This window comes from Chenopodium album, chromosome 17 (genome assembly GCF_948465745.1).
Source record: "Chenopodium album chromosome 17, dcCheAlbu1.1, whole genome shotgun sequence".
Classification (NCBI taxonomy): domain Eukaryota; kingdom Viridiplantae; phylum Streptophyta; class Magnoliopsida; order Caryophyllales; family Amaranthaceae; genus Chenopodium; species Chenopodium album.
Genome location: NC_137850.1, coordinates 48,740,043 through 48,760,954, shown reverse-complemented (window position 1 = coordinate 48,760,954; position 20,912 = coordinate 48,740,043). Strand labels below are relative to the sequence as shown.

The window sequence follows — 20,912 nt, the reverse complement described above, 5'->3', positions numbered from 1 at the left end:
TGTCCCTGGAGGGGTTAATTGTGAAAGTATTCCACAATTAATCAGATGTTCATCAAATTCTTGGGTTAAATATTCGCCACCGCGATCAGATCGTAATGCCTTAATTGTTTTCCCAAGCTGGTTTTGTACTTCATTCTGGAATTCTTTGAACTTTTCAAAGGCTTCCGACTTGTTCTTCATTAAGTAAATGTAACCATATCTACTTAAATCATCAGTGAAAGTAATGAAGTAATTATATCCTCCCCTAGCTTTTGAACTCATTGGTCCACACACATCTGTATGTATGAGTCCCAAAAGGTCACTAGCTCTTTCACCTATACCCGTGAAGGGTGACTTAGTCATTTTCCCAAGCAAGCATGACTCACAGTTTTCAAATGATTCATAATCAAAAGAAGAAAGGAGTCCATCCTTATGTAATTTCTGGACGCGCTTTTGGTTAATATGTCCAAGCCTACAATGCCATAGGTAAGTTGGGTTTGAACCATCTGTTTTCTGCTTTTTATGATCTATGTTGTAGATATGATTTGCATATTCTAAAACATACAAGCCATTGATTAACTTAGCATTAGCATATAACATATTTTCTTTTGAAATAAAACAACGTTTGTCTCTTATTTCAAATGAAAAACCTTCAGTATCTAAAACTGGAACTGAAATAATGTTTTTAGTAATGCTGGGAACGAAATAACAGTTATTAAGTACTAAAATGAGTCCAGAAGGAAGTCTCAAGTGATAACTCCCAATAGCAAGTGCAGCAACTTTTGCTCCATTTCCTACTCGAAGTGTTACTTCTCCTGGATCTAGCTTCTTACTTCCTTTCAAGCCCTGCACGTCATTGACGATATGAGCACCACAACCGGTATCGAATACCCAAGTGGAAGATGAAGTAAGATTAATCTCTACAACAAAAACATCAAGTAACTCCTTACCTTCTGTTTTCACTGGTGCATAATGGGGACACCCTGGTGTATGGGCTTGCCATCCACCACAATAGAAGCACTGGCAATCTCTCCTTATCAGGTACTCCTCAGCATGGTTAAGTAAGATGTTGATCAAATTTGCAGATGATCCCTCATCATTATGAGAAAGTCTTACAATGTCAAAACCAGCATGGAGTGAGAACAAAATAATGTCACGTGCAGAATCATCATCGATCGGTTTCCCGAGGACATCCATTTGATTGATCATATCAACCAATTCATTGACATGGTGCCTCACTGACTGACCAAGTAAGAGTTTCTTTGCCATTATCTTACCATGAATCCTGTAAGTCTCATACCTTAAACTGTCAGCCCAGGAATAGTAAATCTGAGGGATCGAGTTAACGATCTCTCTTACATTTGGATCGTTGACACCTCCGCTACCCAATGCCCCCATGCCACCTCTACAGATAGCACGAAGACATTGATACAAGTTGGTCACCTCATACCGACTGAACCTATTATACCAACAATTTGGATTAGATTCCAGTATTAGGAACTTGACCCTTTGTGCATCCAAAACTAATTTCGCATGCATTTCAGGATCCTGACCAAGAGCACACTTGTTCTCAATGGGTACATATAGACGAGCTTCAAGCTTGTGGCTTGTGAGAACATTTCTCAATTCGCCCTCCCATTCCCTGTAGTTTCTGAGATTAAGCCTTAAATTGAGTTTCATTGGTAAATCTGTGTTGTCAAATAAGTTATTCATCTACAAACAAAAACAAAACGAGGCAAAATTCAATAATTATGTTTAATAAATTTAAAGTACCATAAGTAATTTTTGAATTTATTGGTAACTTTAAAGCATTCATTCAATATTTAAATGACCCCTATTGAATAAAATGATTCCAAGATCCTTTATTTGTGCAATAATTAACCGGACTTTGGCCCTGCCATCAACTATTACATTTTCAAGGTGAGTAAACTCTTTACTGATTACAACTCTTGTAATTCTTGGTTGAATAATTAATCATCACATGTTTAATTATTACCCTTAGCTTCAAGGTTCTAAACTTTGTCTTTAGGTAACCCTGTTGAGTATAACCAATTAAAAGTGTAGAATTTGTCCTACCCCCACTCCCCAATGAAAATTATGATGCCCAGCTTTGGCATGACCCATCACAAATGTCAAAGGTTTCATCGGGTTTTTAATTGGAAAAGCTGCCTCAATATTACTAGGATCTAGATTTATTATGTTGTGATTATATAGTGAACTCTAGCGCATCATCAAGCAACATAAATAAACCTAAACATGCATAATCTACTAATGCAATAAAACATGACATAGTATGGCCCCTTAATCCTAAGAAAAACTAATAAAGTAAAATGCTCCCACTTGAACCTTCATGGATCTCATCCATCTTGCTCCATTGGGCCTTCACTTCATTGGCTTTTGGATCAACTGCAACCTGTAAATTTATTCTATTCTATCTACTACTTAAATAAAAATAAAATAAATTACAAAAATACTCAACGGTACGCAGACCGTATTTAGATTACAAAAATACATCACGATGCGCAGATCGTATTTAGAATCTATGGGTCATACTAGTCTATATATATAGCAATAAACAATATCATATATTATAAAGTGCCATATAACAAATCACTCATCATGCTTTCCTAAACTATAACATCAAATGATCATAATAGAGGAAACATGGCTATAAATATCTCATATTTTAATTAATTAATTAATTACTGTAATTAGATAATATCATATATTATTCATGACCAATCATAAAATATCATATATTTTAATTTTAGGTATGAGATAGAATCAAATCTTATTTGAAATTATGGAAGATAAATCATATTTATTTTCCATGATTATCCTAACTAATTTAGGAATTCTATCCTAATTACTAACCAATCACATATTTTAAATCAATTATTATCCATAAATAATTATGAGATAATCATATTATTTAATCAATTATTATCCAAATAGAATCTTTTGCTCCATAATTATCCAAACTTAACAAAAATAACAACTTTAATTTTGTTAATTATCTTTTCAAAATTTAAACTTATCTTTTGAAATCTGATTTTATCCAAAAATAAAATAAAAAACAAATTTTTTTTTTTGAAAAAAGCCGCGTCAGCCACCGTGGTGTGGCCAGCCGAAGCCGGCCACGGTGGCCGCACACCGTACCCTGCAGTGACGCAGGAACAGCAGCAACAGCACACGTAAAGGGGTGGTGCACTGCTGCGCTGCCCCTGCTGCCTGACCCAGCCCCGCCCCTCCCTCCGGACCACCAGCAGCAGCACCGCCGTGGCAGCGCCACCCAGCCGCGGTGGCTGCTGCTGTAATTTCCTTTTTTTTTTTTTTGATTTTTAATTAATTAAAACAAAACAAATTTTGTAAAAATCAATTAAACTTTATGTGGTCCTATTAATCCCAAAATTAAATCACATTCAATTTTGAAATTAGGGTTCTTGATGAAATTAATCCCTAATTTAATTTAACATTTAAATTAAATAATTTGATCATGAAAAATTCATAATTTTAACATGTAATCAAATAGATTAAATTCCTTAAACATATTACCATCGAAATAAATCAAAATTAAACACAAATTTCACAGATTAGGGTTCAAAATTTCGAAATTTTCGAAATTAGGGTTTAGGGGTTCGAATTTTTTGATTAATTTGGGGCAAATTCGGATCAAATTATGGCTAATATGGAGCAAATTAAACACCTTTAATGATTCTATATTGTTAAATCACATTTAAAATAACAATTGACTCATAATTAAATTATTCTCCCTCCTAATTGAATTAAAATTGTGGATTATCAAAGAATTATTACTCAATATATGTAAATGCAAGAGGCTAATTGATACCACTGTAGGAGATTATAGGTACTAAATGCGGAATTAACATGAATCATATTCACATAGCACCAAACCAAGGATCTCATGCATAACACATAAAGAAGTAAGAATTATACCTTTGAAGCGTGATTCCACGGTGATCGAGCAAGAACAATGGGGAGATAAAGAACCTCAAACGTGATTCCTCTACTTGGTCCACGGGCACGGATTAAGACCTCCACTAATGCTAGTTAGTCGCGAAAGAACACTTCTATCGACCTTCTACGGAGATGAACGAACGATCAACTAGTCAAGAACCACCGCGCAACACCACGTGGCCACTAAGGCTGGCCGGCCGTGGGTGAGAGGGGAGAGAGAGAGGCGTGCGTGTGAGAGAGGGAGGGTGAGGGCTTTTTGGATGATGGTTGCTTGATTCACAATTCACTGTATGACAATTGTGACTTGTGTGTTCAACCCTAGGCAAGACTATTATTTATAGATCGTATCTCTAAATAATAGTCCAAGTCCAAATCCAAGTCCAATTCCTAATCCCACTCAAACTATACTTAGCCCACTCATGCTTATGACTAATTAATTGCTCATGAGGCCCATTATTGGGCCTCCAACTTGCTTAACCCAATACCCTTGTGTGTGACCAATATAGGATCCATTCTAAAGGGCTTTGGGCTATTTGACTAGCCCAAAGATCATCTCTCATAGTCTAGCAACAGAGGATGACGCCCCAATAGAATGAACTTATTATCTCCATAATAGTGATCCTTGATATATCTAGTAATTGCACTTATCGAAGACACAATTCCTTCAGGGGGTTACTCGGTGTGTCAGGGACTCAAGGTTTACTTGGTTAGGGGTTACTTGATCTGGGGTTACTCGGTCGGTCAGAGGTTACCTAGCTGGTCACATCAAGGGTTACTCGTGTGTTAGCTCAGCTCGCCACATCGTGTGGTGAGCAACACACTAAAGTTGCTGATTCAATTTTGGCTACAATATTTTGTTACAAAATTCCTAAAACCCGAAATCTCTTAATTAATATTAAAATAGGATTTTAAAATTTATGCTACACCTATAATTAAACCATTTATTTGACAACTAATATTACAATACACTCATGCATAATATCTACAATCTACATTTTTAAAATGTGGGTCTTGTTAGTTAGACAGTTAGTTCATGGAATGAATAATATAGGGATAATATTATACTTGATACTAGGTATACGTATCTATTATGAATACTGAGTGTGCATAAGAATGATTTTATTATCTATCGAATATAAATTTACATAATAGAAATAAATAAATGCATATAAAAAAAATAATAATATGAGGCACATAAGTGTACCACCCTATAAAAAAACTATAATTCTCATTTTCAATATAGATTTTAGTACTAATTTTATATGTGTATAGCCAACCATCACAGGGTTACTCGGTTAGTGTTATAGGGGTTACTAAGCTGTTATAGTTGTTACTTTGTTAATGTTGTACTTTGTTATTTAAGGGTTACTAAATAAGTATAATTATACTTATCTGTGCAAAAATAAGTATAACAAGGTCTTATTATACTTATTTGTTATACTTATTTGTGCAAAAATAAGTATAACAGGGTCTTATTATACTTATAATTTTTGCACAAATAACTATAATAAGACCCTGTTCACTTCACCTTAAAGATATAATATTCGGTAAAAATAATATTAGTTTAGTATAATAAGTTCAATTTAGTATATTTAATTTCAATTCACTAAAAATCAATAATTTTAAAGAAGAAATATAATAGAAAAACAATAATAATAATAATAATAATAATAATAATAATAATAATAAAAACAACAAAAATAATTTCCATTCAGTAAAAATTAATTTCAGTTCAGTAAAAATAATTTAAGTTTAGCAAAAATAGTTTTAGTTTAGTAAAAATATTTTCATTTCAGCAAATATAAGGTGAAGTGAACAGGACCTTAGAAGTTACTCTGTCAATATAATAGGAGTTAGTTTGTTAGTGGGATTACTCCGTTTTTTTTTTACAAGCGGTCACACGGTGTGACAGTTTGTTAGTGTTACGTTATAGGGGTTACTTCGTTTTTTTTTTTACAAGCGGTCACACGGTGTGACCAGCCGCACAAAAAATATGTTGTAAATTTTGTATATGTCGTCACGGGTGATATGTAAGAATGATATGCATTTTTTTATTCTTTTATATGCTTGTATATTTAATTTTTTACTTACTATTATATATATGCATTGAAAATATTAAATGATTACGTATAATTAAAAAACAACAGATAATCAAACAATTGACAAGCTTAAACATTATTCTGAGGTTAAAATTTTAGAAAAAAAAGAATTATATTTCATACTAAGCTTTAAGTTAGTGGCTTTGTAGGATTTTAGTCGGGTTAATTTTTGGTTGTAGAAGGTGCGATAGATTTTTTGTGATGATCAGGTGATTTCATCATGTAATAAAATTAAGATAGTAAGTGATGGGGTCAAAAATTCTATTTTTAAAAGCTTCATGTTAAGAGGCCATAGAGGAGAAAAAAGATACGAGATTATTTGTGATATACGAAGTACAATATACAATGATCATGTTTTTATTATAATGGTAAACTTTTCCAAAACTATATTGAGTTAGAGGACAAAGATACCCATTTAAAAGGCAAGTGTTTATATGTGGTTGGCTTGCCACATTGTGTGGCAGGGGTTACTCGAGTTACTCGATCAAAGGTTACTTGAGTTACTCGATCAGGAGCTACTTAAGGGGTTCGCTCAAGGGTTAATTGTGGGGTTCGGTCAGGGGTTAGTTACTCGGTCATGGGTTACTTAAGGGGTTACTTGGTCAAAGGTTACTCGAGGTGTTACTCGGTCAGGGGTTACTAAAGTTATTCTATAAGGGTTTACTTTAGGGGTTCGGACAAGGGTTACTCGGTCATGGGTTACTTAAAGGGTTTCGGTCAGGGGTTACTTGGTAATGGATTACACGAGGGGTTACTTGGTAATGGATTACTTGAGGGGTTACTCAGTCAGGGGTTACTCAAGGGGTTCAGTCAGGGTTTACGAATTACTCGGTCAGGGGTTACTTGAGGAGTTACTCGAGCAAGAGTAAATTGAGTAACCCCTGACTGAGTAACTCGAGTAACCCCAGCCAAACGATGTGACCATCCATAGAGAAAAATCCCCTAAACCATTAAAAAATGAGGTGGTCAATGGCTCAAGTAGAAATGAGGGAAATAATATGACTTGATATGAGTATTGATTGTTAATTTATTGAGTTCGTTGGATTATTTTTCAAATCTACCCATACAAATTAAGAATTATATAAAAAAAAGGCTATTTTCAAGTAGTATTTCGCATATCATTATTTTGAGGGTTAATTTTTTTATTTTTTTTAGGGTTAAAAATATATGATTAAGACATATTATAAGTAAATTTATTATTACTCATTAAATCATTTTATTTTAAAATTTTGTGAAATGAATATGAGTATCAAGATTTATAAGCCGTGCATCGCACGGGTGCTATACTAGTTAAGTATTATTTGATGTAGTTGGTAGTATTTTCATCTTATGACCTTAAGGGGTTCAATTGTGATTCTTGAGGACGAAGTCTCGTTTATGTTTTCTCCAATTTTCTAAGTAATCTGACTTAGGTGTTCTTTTGAGCTTCTTGACAAACAAAGCACATTTCAACAGAGCAGAGTAGATATCAGCTAAGTAAATTGAGTATAGATTTGAATAGAGTAGAGCAGTTTAAAAGAACAGCGCTTTACATAATTAGGCTCTAGTTTATTCACACGAGACCTCAAATCTAGAAGGGTGATTCTCTTTATCCACGTAAAATGTAAGTATGTAACGGAGAGTATGGACGGAAAAGGAACGAGAAAAGACGCGCATAGTAGAGAGGAGTAACAGAAAAAAAAAGCAATTTCCCAAGATACCGACATACGACGTGGGCCTCAGTGAAATTGGGGGGGTCGGTCCAACTTCAACTGTTCTCACTAATCACTCTTTATTAAATCGTCGTTACCACCATTAACACCTCGGAATCCTGATGGTACACGTGACAAACATCGAACCCATCATCCCTAAACTTTCCAACGGTTCAGACACATTTTCATTTTCTCAACTGGGATAACTTCAATGTTTAAATTGTTTAATTTTTTTTTTTTTTTTTTTTTTTTTTTTTTTTTTTTTTTTTTTTAATAAATGAGCGAGAAAATGACAAGTCTGTAATATAATAATGCGACTAAAGAAATAGTGTGTTTTATGAGCTGGTTTAATAAGTGGTGTCCTTTCCAAAACTATACCCATTTTTAGATATTTTCGAATACTACACCAGATATTAGATATATATACAAACACAAACACAAAATATAAATCTATTTCTTCATATTTATCTGACTTTTATACTTAATTTTTTTGGGAGAGTAATTTAAGAAGACATAAAAATGGGGGTAATGGATCATATTTCCGATTACTTTGATTGCTCTGGTCATGGTCACCGCCACCACCGCAAACAGCTTCAGGTACTTTTATTATCTTTAACTTTAATTTAGTTTTATTTATTTTAAGTGAGTGGCTTTGTGTGTTTTTGGAATCTGTATGAAAAAGTAGAGAAAAGAAAGTTGTTAGTGAACAGTGATTCTGTATATACCTGGATCTCTAACTCAAGGACTGAGTTTGTTTAAGTTTACACTTGTCACTGGTCAGTGATTTTGAATCTTATTATGTCTACTTGATTTTGAAGTTTTAAGTTATGTTTCGCGATTATACTAAAAGTCGTGAATTGGAGTTGAAACTGATAAGTTAAGTGAAATTATTACTCCGTGTTCGATTATTACAGTCGCTAGAAATGTGATGAGTCTGATTTTTCGTTTAAACGAATTGGTTCATGATTTTACTTGTGTCACTTAATTGAGACCACCGCTAAGTTGGCGGGGTTATGTAAATTATACAACCAGTTGTATCATGTGCACGTTACAATCGAAGAAGAAGGTGAATGATACATTATTTTTGCTCAATGCTAGCTGTTTACTTGCCGTTTTTTCTATTTCTTTTAATTTAAATTTGTAATTGGTACAAAAACGGATTATTTTTTGGAAGTCGTTGCATCACTTGAGAAAATTATGTCGCACCATCATGGCATCATTGGATGTGACTGTTCAACGTTGCAAATTTTATAAGATTATAAGAATAGAAAATTTTATTTGAAACGCAACTACTGCTCTAGTTTTAATCAACGGTCAAATTAGAAGCAGGGTGATTAAGAAATGGTTAGAAAATTACATGTAAATGCAGTAGATTAGTGACCAATTACAAGTTTACAGAATGCAGGTTACAACATCACAATGTTTGAACACAAATAAATTAATGTGGTTGTCAAAGTGATAATCAAACATTAACTTGTTTATTGTTTTGCACTTTTGCTAAATTAGTCTATTTTACAAGGTAGCAACTAAGATAATTAGACAGAAAATTTACAGGGATAGTATCTATACAATTAGTGGTCCCATTGCCATGTGCTTAGAAAGAACTTTTCTTTCTGTCCATTTCATAAATCACTTTGTTTGGTTCATCAATCATCCTCAAGGTTGTCATTATACATGATAGAAAAGATGCAGATTATTGGAATGAATTAGCAAAAGAGCATGTTATGAGTATGTTTTGTCGTTAAGGTTGTGTTTTATTCATGTGATTTTCAATTATCTATTTTTTTTCGAGTTCAACTTATTAGAGCTTAACTTTGTTGCAATCTGACTAAGATAGCTTTTATTATTATTCCCGAAATTATTATCTATTGATTTGCCCTGTTGTTGAGTTAGCGTCAAAATTACATCATTAACACCCCAATGCACAAATTCATGCCGTAAACCTTTGGTAATAATAAAATTCAAGGGAAGTTGAAACTTGGCTATTAAAGGACTTCCAATTATAAACTTGGATGAGAACCAAGTGCAAATTTTGTTGGAGTTGAGTAAGATTACATGTGCAAATATATAGTGGGATAAGTATTGAATAGACTGAATGGGAAAAATTAGAGGTAAATGAACCACTAGTTGAATCTTGCCTATAAATTGGTGGTATTACCACTTACCTAACATAAAAAGGTTCTATAAGCTTGTTTAAGACGAACGGAATCATAAAGGTGGTTGTTACCAATTTGAAACTTAGTGGTTATTCAGTTGTTGGCAAATAATTGTACATGTTTTTAGGTTCTAATTCTTAATTATGAGGTGTTAGAACAATGTGTGTATTATTTTAAGGATTAGGGACTAATGACTAATCATTCTTTGTTTAATGTAACGTATGTTCAATCAGACGGTAGAGATCAAGATTAAGATAGACTGTGAAGGATGTGAACGAAAGGTGAGGAGGGCAGTAGAAGGGATGGAAGGTGTAACCCAAGTTGACATTGAGCCCAAGCTAAGCAAGCTCACAGTAGTTGGATACGTTGAGCCTAGGAAGGTGTTGGCTCGTGTCAAGCACCGAACAGGGAAGAGGGCAGAGATGTGGCCTTATGTGCCATATGATGTAGTTGGACACCCTTACGCAGCTGGGACGTATGACAGGAAAGCACCTGCTGGGTATGTGAGAAGTTCTGAGTACAATGATCCGCGATCAAATCAGTTGTCACGTATGAGCTCTACTGAGGTGCGTTACACCACAGCATTCAGTGATGAGAATCCTGCTGCATGTTCTATCATGTGATTCTCATTAATCATTAAGGAGGAATACTTTCAGTATATGTTATACTTCATATGTCAAAAGACTCCTTTTTCTTTAGTGGTTTGGCAATTAGGTCTAAAATTGGACAGGTTTGTACTATATGTTTGTATTGGATTGGTGTCATTAAGCTTATCTTCCAATCATAAATCAATGTTAATTATCAGAGATGCTAATTTTGAGACTTGGAGTGAAAGGGTTTTTTTTTTTTTTTTTTTTTTTTTTTTTTATGCATATACTTTTTTCTTTTATTGGGAGGAAACACCAATGATGCAAACAAAGTTTTATATTACAGTGATTCTTTTGATGATTTGATTAACGTTTAATCGAGTAATAGTGTAGTGCCTAGCTCCATTACGTACTTTCTCATAGAATTTGTTAACTTTAATCGCAGTAGGATGTTGTGATATCAGCAGAGTTAAGTTGTTTAAGTGTATATTTTGGAAATTTAATCTGTTATTTTGTAGTAGTCAGATTTTGGTTATGAAGTTTAGCAAAAGCAAAATGTAACTTACCGAATGATCTGTTACAACTTGCAAAGAACATATGAAGTACATTCCTTGTATGATGATGAATTGATGATTGACAAATTTAGGATGGAAGATGTGCATTATTAGAATCCAATGAAAAAAGGCATCTTTGCATGTAGAGGTACCAGAATTATAGAATCTCTTTTTGAGGTCACATGAGTTCGGGTATATATTATGTTGGGACTCTTGGGAGACTTGTAAGTACCAAGTTACTTGCAGTGCTACAGTTTACAGATATTTTTTGACAAAACAGTATTGTCATAGAAGATGGGAAATACTCATAGCATTGAGCTAAGTTTACGTTATGGGAGCTCCCAGGGGATCCAATGCGGTCCTGAGGTGTTTTTTGTTTGGGCTTTGGTCTTTGGATATGTTAGTAATTGTGAATGGGGCAAATTAATTTTAGGAAGGAATACAGGATGGTTCCAAGCGCCAAAACAATCTTATACTACCTCCGATTTTTTTTTAGTGGTAACTTTAGAATATTTTATATCTTTCAAATAATACCCCAAAGCTGCAACTAAAAAAATCAGAGGTAGTATATCTTTTCAAATCCTGAAAATTCTAAAATTCTCCATAAAAAATGAAGGTTATGATCTACGCTTTTGGATCAATTTTAAAGGTTTCAACACTCGATGTTGAAATATTTCAATATTGTATGGAATGCATTCAAGGGTTGTATAATGTTATTTGGAACCATTGAAGATCAATAGTTGTTCATCATATAAAGTCCCGTGGTGACCTTGTGTTTTAATTAGGAGTGGTCTGTACACAAATGGTTAAATTGACAATTTAAAGGTAAAGTAAATGACAATTTTTAGGGTTTTGTGGGGTCAGTAGGAAGAGTCCCGACCACAATCCTTTTCGAATCTGAAAAGGTCCAAAATTCTCCCAAATCGAAGATTATATAATCCACAAATTTGTGAAATGTTTAATAGTTACTCCGTAAGAATTAAGATTTCTTCTAATTTTAACGACATTAAACAATTACTCCATATAAAATATGAAGTACGGAATATATATCAAGACAAATTCAATAACAATCGACATAATCACATTTTATTTCGTATAGATATATATATATATATATATATATATATATATATATATATATATATATATATATATATATATATATATATATATATATAATTGATCAAAGTAAATTGTATACTTGTAAAATAATTCCTTAAAAAAAAAAAAGTACTTGACCCATTTTCCACAATTGGGCCAAGTCATGAGTATATGCCTATCTTTTTCGGCGGGAAAACCCTACTTTCCCTCCTTAATTAAACCCAGGTAAGTGCTTCCAATTTCGGCGGGAAAATTACCAAAATCATACCCAGAATTTAGAGAGAGAAAAAGAGGAGAGAGAAAGCAAGAAAAATGGGCGAAGAAGATGAAGTTGAGATGACAGAAGCACAATTAAACGAAGAATTTGCAGTTTGGAAGAAGAACACTCCAATTCTCTACGATCTTGTCGTTTGTCATCCCTTGGAATGGCCATCTCTTACCGTTCAATGGCTTCCATCATCACCCCAGATCAACCCAGATTCAACTCTCGCCGTTCATCAACTTATCCTTGGGACCCACACTTCCGATGATTCCCCTAATTATCTTATGGTTGCTGATGTTCACCTTCCCCCCGACACTGGCCCTTGTTCCTCTGCTCCTAAGGTAAGAAAGTTATGCCCACCAAGTGTTTGATGAAATGCGTGAGTGAATGTTGTTTTGATTTTTTTGGGTTTTTTGATTAGGTGGAGATTGTGAAGAAGTTTTGTGTTGATGGGGAGGTGAATCGAGCTGGGTTTATGCCACAAAAGCCGAATCTTGTTGCGGCAAAAACGAGTGGTTTGGAGGTTTATGTTTTTGATGTTGCTAAGGAAGCGAACTCGAATGTGTGTGATCCTGAGGTGAGATTGAGGGGTCATGAGAAGGAAGGTTATGGGCTTTCATGGAGTTCTTTAAAGGAGGGTTATTTGTTGAGTGGTTCTTATGATTGCAAGATTTGTTTGTGGGATGTGTCCTCCATGCCTCAAAGTAAAGTTCTTGATTCCATGAATGTTTATAAGGTAATTCATGTGTTAGCCTGTTTTTGTGTGATTTTTGTAGCTGAGATTTGTGATAAAGGGCTTGTTTGATAAATGGCTTTTCATTGGCTTTTTGATTGGCTTTTGGCTTTTTCATTTGGTCAATTATTCAAAATTTGTGTTTGGTGGCTGACTTTTTCAGCTAGCTAAATGAAAAAGTTACTTGGACTAGCTTTTTTGGCTACCTGAGTTACTTGGACCAAATCTGTTTTTAGTCTAATAAAAAGACAAACAATCAACAAAAAAAGCCAATACAAACAGCCAGTCAAACTAGCCAATCAAACCAGCTAACAGCCAGTAGCCAATTGCCAAACAAGGCCAAAAAGAAATGTGATTTACCTTTTTTTAATTACATGTTTAGGCCCATGAGAATATAGTTGAGCATGTGGCTTGGCATCCAAAGAATGAAAACTTGTTTGGTTCGGTGGGTGATGATGCAAGGTTGATGATCTGGGATCTGCGCTCTGATAAGCCCCAACAGTCTGTTATAGCTCATGAAAAAGAGGTATACTTCAATATCCCTTTTGCTTGGAGTTTATGTATGGTTTACGTGCACACACGTACATATAAACACACACAAAGAACAAAGGTGGAATTGGTGCTTTGATCTGAAAATGGTTGCAATATGTCAGTTGGGTGTGTAAACGTAATTTGTATTATGCCTAGTCTCCTATCTTCTCCTTCTTGTGTCCTTAGATTGCATTTTACTCATGTTTATTGTTGTTCTTGGAAGAAGAGGATTATTTCATGCATTACCTTGAAGCTTTGAGGGTATGTTATAGCAAATGTAATTTAACTATAGCATATTAGCATGTACTCCATATGTTAACTGCTTGGTTTATTGGAATGTGACACTAGTTTTAGAGAAGTTTATCAATAATGTTATCTGTAAAGGATTAATTTCATTTACAGTTTCTGCTCATTCCCCTTCCCCCCGTTGGTATCCTTGTGGAATCTTGACCTGAATATCTCAAATTTGTAAGCTTTCATGATATTTTCACAATTATTTGGGAGATATAGACCACTATTTTATTGCTGTATCCCTTTGATGTACAATAAACCGTTTGTTTTTCTCCAGGTCAATTATCTATCTTTCAACTCATTCAACGAATGGATTGTGGCAACAGCTTCTTCTGATACCACCATCGGACTGTTTGATATTCGGAAGCTAGATACACCCTTGCATGCCTTGTCTAGTCACACGTATGATCAAGTCCCAGCAGTGATTTTCATTGTCAATTGAATAGCTATGTTTGGAATTCAAATTTATGCCCTGTTTATTGACAAATTATCAATAGGCTTGGGATTTTACTAAAATGTATCTTCCGTTGTATTTGCAGTGAAGAAGTTTTCCAGGTTGAATGGGATCCCAATCACGAGACCGTGTTGGCATCATCTTCTGATGACAGAAGGCTAATGGTTTGGGACCTTAACAGGTACACTCTTATGTGTTTGCATTTCACCTTTTGAAACCAGTTTGTGGATTAATAAGAGACTGATATATGAAATCAACTGTAGAACTGTTCAGAAAATGGCATAACACCATTCAACAGTTGATTCCTCGAAAACTGTTTTCCTTTAAAATGTCAGATTATCAACTGAGAATCAATCTATTTACTTTTTATGGAATTATGTTTTTACAGAGTTGGTGATGAGCAGTTGGAAGGAGAAGCACAGGACGGGCCTCCAGAACTCCTTTTCTCTCACGGAGGACACAAGGCTAAAATATCAGACTTCTCTTGGAACAAAAATGAACCTTGGATGATCTCAAGTGTGGCGGACGACAACACAGTACAAATTTGGCAAATGGCTGAGAGTATATACCGTGATGAGGATGATATACCAGCTGAATGAGCTCCCTTGAGCTATTTTTGTAATCCTCAGCTTGTCTTAGACTAGTTACAAATTTTCAAAAGGATATTAACTTATTAATGTTAGTTTGACAGTGTTTTTCAGATAGTATTGTATCAATCAGTGGTGAGGTCACCAAGTTTAAGAGTCGTTTCTCAAATCTCTATACAAAGTAGTTAAACTCAATACGCCATAAGTCTAAGCTCGTCAGATTTACTGTGTGCTATAACAAAGGTCAATTTACTAATGCAGTTGTTCTAGCTATGAATTGTATACTCCTAAAGTTCCAACGAATATTTTATCCCTGATCATATGTGCTAGATAAAGGAGATGAGAATATATTGTTGCCCTCAATCACAGTAGTAATATTCTCTACATTTCACGCTTATCTTGTGAACTTGCCTTTTAGCTTTAGGCAATAAGAATGAAATAGTTGTGGATGGGGAAATTTCCAAAAAGGCAAAATAATACTGTTTGTGACATCCATTTATTTTAAGTTGAAACGTGACAGGGTAGCACCATGTCATATGTATTAAGCTTCGTGATGAAGAGAGATACGACTCATAGCCCATTGTGATGAGGAGATAGATTGAACCCAAATCTAGCAAGTAATGTCACGACTTTTTTTGAGCATGGGACAGAGCCCAGGCATCAACTTTCAAACTAGAAACTCGGATTCACTCAAATTTATCAAGCTGCAAACCTTTCGCCAAAATGTGATCTTTGCGCATTCAAGGTAATCGCAAAACCTACAGGTCACAAAAGGATGAAAATCTTGGAACTTCTTGATAGATTATAAGTTCTAATCTCAAGTCATACAAACATATTATTCACGGAAGACATAAAGATATTATCAAAAGAAAAGGAAAAAAAAAACTGAACGAACCAGCAACTACGAGTCCTAAGCATTAAGTATGTTCTAAGATTACAAAAAAGGGTGGATAAACAACTCCACGAAACAAAAGAACATAGTACAGAAGATAGATCCACATGAACAGAAGAAAAGAGGATAATCAGAGAACAAGAGTGAGCTAAATATAGAGCTCTATTGAGCAATGAAAGCATTCCCAGCTCACCAACACGTGCTTTCATAAGATACATGTCTCAACTTCACATCTCCTTGGCATCAACAGTAACCAAATAGCTTGCAAGTGCGGCATGATTAGCTGTACAATGAACAAAGCAGTTCATGTTAGCCTCTGCAAAAATCATAATTTATAAATCAATAGTAGACAGCAGCAAACAATGCCATTAAAACAATTAACATGATAAGATACATGGTACCCTCATAAAAAGCATGAAAAGAATCCTGCATGCAGCAATCCTAAGAATATTATATCTCCAGTTGTCAATACAAGCATCCGAATCAAATGAGAACACATACAATAGTAATACAGTCATCTCAGTGGATAGCATCAAGCAAATATCAGTAACCACTGTTCAGCCACCCCTTCATTCCACACCCCACATTTAAAAGCTATTAAATCTAAGTTCTAAACTAAACACAGGAGCAACAAGTATTCAGAAATTAAAGCCAACAACCTTACAGATTTAGAGGATAAGAGGAGAGAAAAACGTGTGAGATATATCATACATAATATAAGCAACCAAGAATAAATGGCTTTAGTTCTCAGAACTATTTTTCAGTTTTCAATGTACCTGCTCCAACTGAAGTCTATTAAGTCCATACAAATGGCGAACAAACGTTAATACCAACTTAAAAAGAGTGAGAACAAGCCCAAAAAAAAAAAAAAAAAAAAAAAAAAAAAAAAAAAAAAACTTCCTTCATCCAGAATTAACAATCAGTTACACTATTTTGGGAATTCGCTCACGCTTCCTAGAAAAGAATAGTATGATCAGTTTCCCAAACATAAACCCTCATAAAAGGAGTAATGGAGAGAATATGAAAAGGAGATAGCTAATATTCAGAATATTTTAAGTAAATCATGATGAACGACAGGAGCGATATAATGATTAATTTGGGACAATAGAAATGTCAAAAATTAGATCATTGAAAGCTGAAACAAGTACATGGAAGAGAGAGAGTAGGGAAACTGTGAAATTGTTGGTCATCCTTTTATGGAAGAGAGAAAACGAAATACCAATGACCAAAAAATTGTTTGTCAAGCCAGTAACCCTTGCCTATGCTCTATAAGTCTATAGCTCTTAAGCCATCAATAAGTCACTAGCTCCTCATTTAGAAATTCTAAATAAAATGCTTATTCCCAAAATCCATCATGAGTCCACTAAGTTCATCATATCCAATTGTTAAGTCCTCCTTACTAAAGACATTCAATCATCAAACCTAACACTAGGGGTTGATACTTCAAACAACTCAATTTCCCTGGCTGCACTAATGTCAAACCTATATGGCCATATGGCCATTTCCAACACTCCATTCATGCACAATAGTATCAATGTATGATCCTTCAATATATCCAGAAATTGACACCCATCCCACTCATTTTCAGCATATTGGACACACTTCTCTGCCAAGAGCTTGGTATAAGAAACCATAATATAAACTTGTGTGTCACAAGTCTCAAAGGAAGTTCAACCTCAAATATGTGTATGAAGAGTGCAACAAGATTCTCTGCAGTCTGCCAAGAGCTTCGTATAAGAAATCATAAAATACACTTGTGTGTCACAAGTCTCAGAAGAAGTTCAACCTCAAATATGTGTATGAAGAGTGCAACACGATTAACATGCATATCAATGTAATGATCCAATGACCAATTACAAGTGAACTGGTAAGAAAATGGAGAGACTGAGATCAGAAATTAGAAGCAAGATAATAGTGGAGAGGGTGGAGAGAATAAATTTGCAAAGGAAAAAAAAAAAAAAAAAAAACAGTTTTATAGGTGAAAGAGGAAAGGAATTCTTGCTTGGATATTTTTCTATGCCACCCCCCCCCCCCCCTCCACCACAAAAAAAAAAACAAAAAAAAAAAAAAAAACTCCCCAACCCCGGTTGGTAGTTTGGTAAATGCAATTATGCCAAGTCAACACACACTTAAAACAACAATTCTTGTATTTGCATATTATTTCATCCTATCAGCACCATTTAGGTTGCATTACAAGATAATTTATTCTAATGGCAACTTTCACACATTAACCATTTCAAACTGCTAAATCAGCAGCAGCACAGCTATTACATTATGAGAGTACTTTTGCTTAATTCTGCACAAAGCATCACAATTTACACAAAGCACAGCATCAAACATAACAAAGGAGGGCAAAAATAACAAAAACCAGGTCACCAAATCTGATATCACTATAAATTGGTCAGTAGGATATAAGTAAATGTACTTCAATTAGACAAACATCATTGTGCAAACAGGAAACGCTTGCCTCAATACAACACCAGTAGATGTACATATAATCTAATTTCCTCTTACGGCTGAGTTGGATAAATCAGGGGTAATGGGGAATTGTTGATCATACATACGAGATGCAGAAATCAGGATATATCAGGGGAAATGGGGAATCGTCCATCATACATATGAGATGCAGAAATCAAATGACAATATGAATATTGGAAACCCAAGCAATGAATTCATGAAATTAACATCTTCACTGTACATATTAAAGATATAAAAAGCATGATAGAATCAAACCAAAGACTCTGCTAAAAGTTTGATTCAAGCAAAGAAACATTCAATCCCAAAAAAAAAAAAAAAAAAAAAAAAATCACCTTTTTCTCCTAGCATTACCAGATGAAACACCAGTGGATGTTACATTTGTTGTGCCACAACTTAAAAGGTCCTTTGGTGCAGATCCCAGGCTAGCCATGCAATTCTCATACTCACACTGAGCATCTATGTTTGCCCCTTCCCCAGATTTTCCATCGACACCTGGGTGGAGACAATAAATTTGATCACCACACTGAGCATTGCATGGAATCATGTACGAACCAGGAAAGTTATTATTGCTGGCAATATTCTGATACATATCCCCACTCTTGACTGGCCTTTGGTATGGAAAAGAGCCTATTTCCCCTTCAATTCTTCCCCTAATGTCAACAAGCAGACACTTAAGCCTGGCAATCTCAGCTTCCAATGCAGCCTGACCCTGTAACCTCTTTATCAATTGCTGGTTCAAAGCCCTCAATTTCACAACCTCGTCCTCCAACGAGGCTGCATGTGCTTTCTTCTTTTGCCGATACTTGCGAACAGCTTCTCTATTACCCCCTCTCTCCCTCCCACGTTTCCTAGATTTCTGTTCCCCGGATTCAGCAGAATCATCATTGTTCCCACTTTTCTCTTCACTAGAAGGGGGCAAGATTTTTGTGTGCACATGAAAACAGGTGTGCGTATGAGATAAATCAGGCCCGGGGGGATTACAGGTGTGGGTATGAGTACAAGCGTGAGTATCCCTCAGTAGTTCGTCAAAGAAACTATCCATTGATCCACTACTGGGAATCTCGCCAATGTTTGCACTAGAAAGGAGCTCTTGGTTTGAAAATTCAAGCTCTCCATCATCCATTAAAGGAACTCGATTGCTATTACTACTGTTATTGTTGTTGCAATTAATCTGGTTGGTACCTTCCATCATTGCCAAAATTCACCCTAGAAAAAGCCCAAATTGTAAAAATTCAATTCAATCCAGATGAAATTTCCCCACCAAGTATCCAAATTGAGCAAAAATTCACAAAAATTAATCAATATTACTCCAAACCCTAAAACCAAATTATCCAAATTGCCAAAACTAATCATTCAATGATCGCAAATTCAACTGACACCCAATTACATTAACCCAATTAAAAGACATAGTACATTAAGAAAACACACATACACTAATCAATTCCCCAAAAAAGAGCGCAAATTTACTCAACCTAAACACGAATTGCACCAAAACAGCACTATCAACCAAAATTAAAACAAACCCAAAAACAAAAATCATAAATCATACAGTAAAATTACAATAAAACGCAAAATTAAACAGCAATTCTTACCGACAATCAGGCAAGGAATCGTACTACTTCTGGGTAAAATGAACAATCTTCACCCTAAAAGAAACTGAATTGAAAACAAAAATTGAATGCTGACGACCGAACGAGAGGAGAGAGAAAGAGAAGAGTATCGCCGATGAGAAAAGGGGCGAAAAAACCCTAGAAGAGGAGAGAGAAAGTAATAAGGTTGTTTAAACGAAAATGGCAAGAAAATTGAGTGGAGGGGGCAGAAGTGAGGACATAGCCAGGCCAAATAGTTTGACGAGGCAATCGCAGAATCTATCACCTCTGGTTTTTCATTGAAATCACTTCAAGACCCTTTTCCTGGGAATTTGTACTTAATTCAAGGGCTTCCTTGCAATTTTTGATTAATTTTTTAGAATCTAATCATTTCATAATTTTGCACTCATCATCTTGTTTAGAATGTAGATGTTTACTCGTTGACACAAGTCATTAACTCATTCATATACCTAGTGCTCTGCCAAAAAAAACAAAAAAAAAAAAAAAAAGTCATTCTCCATAAAAAATCATAATTTCTATTTTTTTTTTTCTCTCCTTTTTATATCATTCTCCATAAATGATGGTTTTACTTTTAAGAGCGCATTTGCTAAATAATGTTATTGTATTAAATCATTCTTTTAAAAAAAAAACAGTTTCTTTCGGTACATATTGAAGTAGCGGTTTTCAGATTAATTAGTAACTAAGCCTATGTTTAAGAAAATATTAAATTGTTACTTCAAGTAGCAATTAAAAGATATAGTTCTCCTTATGTTTCGAAGGAATCTGCTACAAGAGAACTATGAACAAAGTGCTTTTCTCCCCTTTTTGCCCGACTCATTAGTCTAAAAAATGTTGATTTTAAGGTTTTAAAAATGGATGATTGCCCTTCCTCGACCCATACAACCCAACCTGGGAGTGCGCCCTTTTCCCATGCATTATTAAGGGAAAAC

The 20,912-nt window shown here is 34.7% G+C and overlaps 3 protein-coding genes across 4 annotated transcripts; 2 read left to right on the top strand and 1 right to left on the bottom strand.

Moving 5' to 3' along the window:
- Nucleotides 1-8,189: 8,189 nt before the first annotated feature.
- LOC145588349 (heavy metal-associated isoprenylated plant protein 26-like) lies at nucleotides 8,190-10,704 on the top strand. The gene is made up of 2 exons (XM_081644990.1): nucleotides 8,190-8,344; nucleotides 10,137-10,704. Exons 1-2 carry the CDS (start codon nucleotides 8,267-8,269, stop codon nucleotides 10,524-10,526), a joined length of 468 nt encoding a protein of 155 aa, XP_081501116.1. The 5' UTR covers nucleotides 8,190-8,266; the 3' UTR covers nucleotides 10,527-10,704.
- A 1,696-nt stretch (nucleotides 10,705-12,400) lies between these two features.
- On the top strand, nucleotides 12,401-15,116 carry LOC145588348 (WD-40 repeat-containing protein MSI2-like). The gene is made up of 6 exons (XM_081644989.1): nucleotides 12,401-12,748; nucleotides 12,829-13,143; nucleotides 13,523-13,666; nucleotides 14,240-14,364; nucleotides 14,502-14,597; nucleotides 14,805-15,116. Exons 1-6 carry the CDS (start codon nucleotides 12,458-12,460, stop codon nucleotides 15,013-15,015), a joined length of 1,182 nt encoding a protein of 393 aa, XP_081501115.1. The 5' UTR covers nucleotides 12,401-12,457; the 3' UTR covers nucleotides 15,016-15,116.
- A 663-nt stretch (nucleotides 15,117-15,779) lies between these two features.
- LOC145588346 (basic leucine zipper 23-like) lies at nucleotides 15,780-20,392 on the bottom strand. Of its 2 annotated transcripts, none has more exons than XM_081644987.1 (3): nucleotides 19,966-20,392; nucleotides 18,725-19,579; nucleotides 15,780-16,178 (listed from the first exon to the last, which is right to left on the bottom strand). In XM_081644987.1, exons 2-3 carry the CDS (start codon nucleotides 19,563-19,565, stop codon nucleotides 16,123-16,125), a joined length of 897 nt encoding a protein of 298 aa, XP_081501113.1. In that variant the 5' UTR covers nucleotides 19,566-19,579; nucleotides 19,966-20,392; the 3' UTR covers nucleotides 15,780-16,122. The 2 variants fall into 2 exon arrangements, with proteins under 2 accessions (XP_081501113.1, XP_081501114.1); XM_081644988.1 differs by having other exon boundaries at nucleotides 18,706-19,579; nucleotides 19,966-20,389.
- Between the last annotated feature and the right edge of the window lie 520 nt (nucleotides 20,393-20,912).